The 6,000-nt window shown below is 45.4% G+C and overlaps 1 protein-coding gene across 3 annotated transcripts in view; it reads right to left on the reverse strand.

Annotated features, from left to right (window-relative positions):
- Positions 1-5,774, reverse strand: part of RAP1GDS1 (Rap1 GTPase-GDP dissociation stimulator 1) — a 159,470-nt gene extending 153,696 nt beyond the window's left edge. Inside the window, exon 1 of one of the 3 annotated variants that reach the window (XM_075544003.1) lies at positions 5,598-5,774. In XM_075544003.1, the coding sequence (XP_075400118.1) occupies positions 5,598-5,601 (4 nt within the window). In that variant the 5' untranslated portion in view covers positions 5,602-5,774. The remainder of the gene's footprint in view (positions 1-5,597) is intronic. The other 2 variants (XM_075544002.1, XM_075544004.1) reach the window with 2 other exon arrangements.
- Between the last annotated feature and the right edge of the window lie 226 nt (positions 5,775-6,000).

A 6,000-nucleotide genomic window follows, 5' to 3' on the forward strand; every position in this document is an offset into this window, starting at 1 on the left:
GTATGGATTCACAGTGCTGAAAGCTCTAAAGGGCTGTTCTGGGCTGTGCTGTAGGGTTGCTATGAGTCAGAATCGACTGGAGCACAGCAGATTTGGTTTGGTTAACCAACTAGGGGCCTTTTCTCTCTGCTCTGAAATACCACACCTTATTGAATATTCCTTTTTGGAGACCAACCATATTTTCCTTTCGGTGTCAAATTATTTTATTCCTTATCTACAAACATGAGGCAAATATACAAGAATCTTATCTTCCACCAATTTTCTTTTTCCCCCCTTGTTGACTCTTATCCTCCTACCGAATGTCAAATATCTCATCATACGTATGGTCAATTTTCAGATTTCTATTCTGAACTTTAACTCCCTAGCTTCAGTCAGTTAACAAATATTTGCGACATAGTTACTGATAGACACTGATAGTAGAATGTATTCAAAATCCAAGAGGCAATTCACTGCTATCAAGAAGTGCCTCATAATGTTGAATCGGTTCCAACCCACAGCAACCTTGTGCACAACGGAAGAAAACACTGCCAGGTCCTGCGCCATCCGACAAGTGTTTCCACGCCTGAGCCAGTGATGCAGCCCATGGTGTGGATCCAGCTCCTCGAGGGCCTTCCTCTCCCTCACTGTCCCTCCACTTTACCAAACGTGATGTCCTCTCCCAGGACTGGTCTCACCTGGCAACGGGTCCAAAGTATGTAAGACTGTGATGCGAGAAGCGATGTCACTGTATTTCAAAGGCCAGCAGGGTCACCTAAGTGAACAGGTTTCATCAGTTTCCAGGCCAAGAAGACACAAGAAAGGACTCAGCTCCTCACGTCAGAGGAAGGAGCTGCTGAAACCTTCGGCAGTTTTGAAACATTGTCAGGCACTGAAGGCCTCTGAATAGCAGACCAAAACCTAACTCCGTAACATTCATGTCTCCTCTTCCAAAGCAGGGGATGCATGTTAGTAGATCTACAGCCTCATTATCATACTGATGAGAAGCGTTCCCAATCCATATTCAATCAGCTACCAAGTAAATCTGTTCTTTATTCATAGTATTCTCTTCCACTGCCCCAAGACGTTAAACGTTTTTACCCAGAGTACAACCACCTCTCAACTGTTCTCTGGTTTCTCATCGTATCTATTCCATAATCAGGTGACAAACGAATACATTTCCTAAACTGAAGATCTGAACCATCACTTTAAGTGCACAGTAATGTTTAATTGTCCCTCAATAAACAAGTCACGTTTAGCTTGGATTTAAGCTGGACACAGAATAAGGAAGACTGAATAATCGATGCCCTGAAATAACAGTGTTTTAGAACATTGATTCTACACCATAAAATGCCAGAAGAACAAACAAATCTGTCTTTGAACAAGTACAGCCAGAATGCTGTCTAGAACAGCGGTTCTCAATCTGTGGGTCGCCACCCCTTTAAGGGTCGAAGGACACTTTCATAGGGGCTACCCAATTCATAACAGTAGCAAAATGACAGTGATGAAGTAGCAACGAAAATAATGTTATGGTTGGGGGGATTACCACAACATGAGGAACTGTATTAAAGGGTCATGGCATTAGGAAGGTTGAGAACCACTGCTCCAGAACAGATGGTGAGACTTCATCTCATGTACTTTGCACATCTTAACAGAAAGCACTAAAAAACCCACTGCTATTACGTTGATTCCAATGCATAGAGACCCTATGTAGTATTTTTTCAAGGCATCAAATCCTTATGGGAGCAGATGTAATTTTTTCTCCCAAAGATGGTGGGTGGAGCTACAGCCCCTGCAGGTAGCAGTCCAATGCTTACTTGAGAGGAAAACCCTTAGCCAGATGGATTGACACAGAGGCTCCAACTATGGACTCAAACAGTAACGGAGGACAGTGCAGGATGGAGCAGTAGGATACATGGGGTCCGTATGAGTCAGAAACAGCTCAAGAGTACCTAATAAATAACAGTATTACCTGGTCTTTATCTATTAATATTTTCTCATCTCTATCACCCACTATTTCTTTACCTCAATCGAACCTGTGTATTTATTTGACCATATCCTAATGTCCCTTCTCTAACTTTGTATATCATTTTTTTCCATCCTTACCTCCACGCTAATGAACAGTCTCCATTTCTATCTTTCAGAAGCGGAACTAATGCTTGGTTCAATAATACAGTGTCTCAAAAGCCTCCTCTCCATCTGAGTTAGAAGAAACATGCCAACAGTGGTAGATCCCTAAATCTATAATATATATATAAAGCTTTTTTCTTTTTTAACATTACACATTTCTTTCAAGTTACTTACAATCTTAAAAGGAAAGATGTGGGCTATGTGTCATAGCTTTCCTACTAGGATCATAAGAAACTTGAAAAAAGGAATTCGTATTCATTTTTAGACTCCTACCAAAAATTAGACATGGTGAGGTATCTAATACCTATTATATATGTTGAATTTATCAAATACATACATATAAAAATCAGTGTGAATCATGAGAATATTCTTATCATTTTTATTTCTTGAGAAGATTAAAACGTGATTTTCTCCACTATCATAATAGTGTGCCTTTCACCTTCTATGCATATTTGAATCTTTATAATAATTTCCTTGACTCAGAATATCAAATTGTGTTCTAAGGTTTCAATTTTACATTATTGCATACAGCTACTGTTCACACATAAAACCGCCTTACCACCGACAGCACTATTGTAGAAGGAGACGGCTTCCCTGGAGGTTTTCTCAAAAACTGGGCAACAAAACCCAACATTTTTTTTTAAGGAGAGAAATATAATTACAGGTCTATGTTCTCTTTGAAATATCCACTAACCCGAATGTTTGTTTACAGTCTATACTTTTAGGTTCAAAAATTAATAGATATGTGGCATTAAATTCAAAAATTAATTCAACAAAGATTTACTGATACCTACTATGTGGGAAACACTGTGATGACACAAAGATTAATAAGACACGATTTTCACCTTCTGGAGCTCATGATTAAATGCAACACACACACACACACACAAATAACTCTAATATAAGGTAGATTATGTAAGTGCTAAAAAGCTTCTAACAAGGTACAAATAAAAGTGTTATGAGAGAGATTAATTTAACCAAAGGGTACCTGAGAAAGGCTTCACACTGAAGATGTGCTTATATTTGGCTTTTTTAAAAAAATCAAGGTACAGGATTCAAAATTTTTCAAATTGACTTCTTTTTAAGTAACCAATTTTGTTGTAATTTTTTATTCACTAGGGATACAACAGAACATTTTCCCCCACAAAAGTACTGACTAAACATGTAAGTTAAATTTTTAATTAAACTGATTGTTAAAGCTCATCTTGAAACATGAAGAAATGCTTTCTACAGGCCAGACATGATAATTAATAAGAAAAATGGGGTGTATTCAAGAAGCCACAACATATCTAATAATCGGGCTTAGTATTTATTTTAAAATACTCCTACAGACTCATCATAACCCTATATTTAATTTATAGTAAGAGAAAGTCTCATCTTTTTTCCTTAGAACAGTAGATTCAAACTGCTCACCTCGTGGTTAGCAGTCCAACCCATAACCCAGTATACCAGGGATTCAAAGCAATCGCAGTGGAATCTGTTCTCTGTCCGTACTCCACAAGGAAGGCTATGGTTAGCTGCCTTCAGTTGGTCCACTGACCCGCAGCCACCCCATATATTACAAGGGATAGCTGTTCCATTGTTATACCTTGTATAACCTTCAGAACTGTAAAATTTATGGAAGAGCCTAGTGACATAAATGATTCAGCAGCTACATGAGCGACCTGGTGATCTGCATCCATAAAGAATTAGTCCAGACACCCCCATGAGGCCATTGTAGTCGGTCACATGGGGGTCATTATGAGTCAAAGCCACCTGGAGGGCACCTCACAACAGCAATCTGTATGGAAGCAGTTACCAGGCCTTTCGGATGAGGAGCTGCTGGGTGAGTTCAAATCTCTTGCACCACAAATAAAACCCCAAAAGAAACCCATTTCCTTTGAGTGAGAATGTGTTCAAGTCCATTCGGACTCATAGGGAACATATACAACAGAGCAGCGCTGCTCCCCAGATTTTCTAAGACTATAAATCTTTACAGGACCAGACTGTTTTCTTTCATCTTTCCTCAGTGGAGTGGCTGGTGAGTGCCAACCTGGAACCTTGGGTAATTAACCCAATGTGTAAACACCCCCTGGGTCACCAGGACTCATTTACACCAAAAAGGATAAGCACATATAAATGTTTTCTTAAACAATTTGTGTAGTGTATAATGCCTATATTAAAAGGGAAACAACGACCATTTGTCATTCAAACCACCTTCCTATTTCAATACTGGCCTCTTCCTGATAAATGGCCAAAGGTCTGGATCACAGCTTGGAGAATTTGCTTTTTTCAGCAAGCTTCACACACTTCCTTGAAGACTCTTTGAGTTGCCATTATCTAACTCTGAGTTGTTAGAATTTCGTTGACAGCTAAAAGGACCACAAGTCTCAAGCTTTAAAAAAAAAAACACGTTACACAAAGGGATGATAAATGTCCAGTTGACAGATGCCAATTAGAGTAAAAATTATGAAGGACAGGAATAAAAGCAAATTAGGCAACATCTACAAGTATGGAATTCCGAGCTCACAAAACATGAGGCTTCCAATTGCATGAGGGTATTCATCGGTAGTTACTGCATGCAACAATTAAGCAATGATTAAAATTTGGGGGAAGGGTAGATTATATCTATTTTTATAAAACGTTTCCTACAAATCCATCTCTTGAAGTGATCTATAAATACAAGAGAGCTGAAACCAGACTGTGCACATTTCAGCCACGCGAGCTGGGAAGAATAACTAACATGCAAGTTCACCAAGAACATGGTACAGGGTGCAGTTTCCTGAGAACAGGCAGAGGAACCCAGAAAAGGGGTCGAGCCCGGGAACAGTGCACCCTCTGATCACCCGCGCTGATCCAACACACAGCTAGAGGCTTTCTCGTCGCTCCCGTTCCTCGTGGCCTCTGACATGTCATCATTCCAACCTCTGGGGCTGCCAGCTCCCCCACCCCACCCCCTCTGAAAATAAAAGCCCGTGCAGGTTGTAAAATTGTCCTCGCAAACTCCGAGCTTGCATCTCCCGGCTCGGGACGAGTAGTCCCCAGGATGAGGAAGGTCACGGGGACGGGGAAGTTGCACGAAGTGGTCGTGCTCGGGGTCCGACGGGAGCCTCGAGCCCGGGCGCCGCGGGGGCACGAAGGTGGGGGGGGCGCTTTACGGACGCGAGGCTGGGGCAGGCGGTGCGAGGCGGCGAGGCAGGCTCCGGGGTGCCCGGGCTCGGCAGGAAGAATGGAGGAGGGGAGGCGAGGCGAGGCGAGGCTGTGAGGTGCCCCGAGCCGGCCGGCCGGCGTCCGGTGCCGCGGCCCGACCCCACCCCGCCGGCGGGACCCTCCCAGCCGGGGCGCCCGACGTGCGTGCCGCGCGCGCCGACTCTCCGCGGAGGAAAAGCCAGCGCAGCACCCCCGTGGAAGCGAGAACGCCGACAACTTTGCGCGACCCGAGCTTCCGACCCTGCAGCACGCCGAGGCAGAGGAAAATGTCAGGCGATGACGGGGAAGGAAGGATGACTTACCCATGTTCCTCACGGAGGGTGAGGAGCCGGCAGGGCGAGGCGAAGGGCTCCGGTACGCGCGGCGCGGAGCAGCGTCCTCCCTCTACCTCCGTGTCTCCCGCAGCCAGGGAGGGACCCGCGGGGGGCGGCCGCCGGGGAGGAGCAGCTGCTGCTGCTGCAGGCGGCGCGGCCGCGGCGAGGACGAGCGGCGGGGGGCGGGGCGGGGCGGGGTGGGGCGGGGCGGGCGGGCGCAGCCTGCGCGGGGCGCGGCTCCGGGCGGGCGGGCGGGCGGCGGGAGGAGCGCCGGCCGGGACGCGCGGCCCCAGGGAGCCCCGCCCTCCGCACCGCGCATGCTCAGTGCCTGCCCCCGCTCTCCTCTCCCTCCCCCCCTCCCCCAGCCCCGTGGCTAGTGAGTGTGAGCGTG

The sequence above is a fragment of the Tenrec ecaudatus genome, chromosome 3 (genome assembly GCF_050624435.1).
Source record: "Tenrec ecaudatus isolate mTenEca1 chromosome 3, mTenEca1.hap1, whole genome shotgun sequence".
NCBI classification, from domain to species: Eukaryota; Metazoa; Chordata; class Mammalia; order Afrosoricida; family Tenrecidae; genus Tenrec; species Tenrec ecaudatus.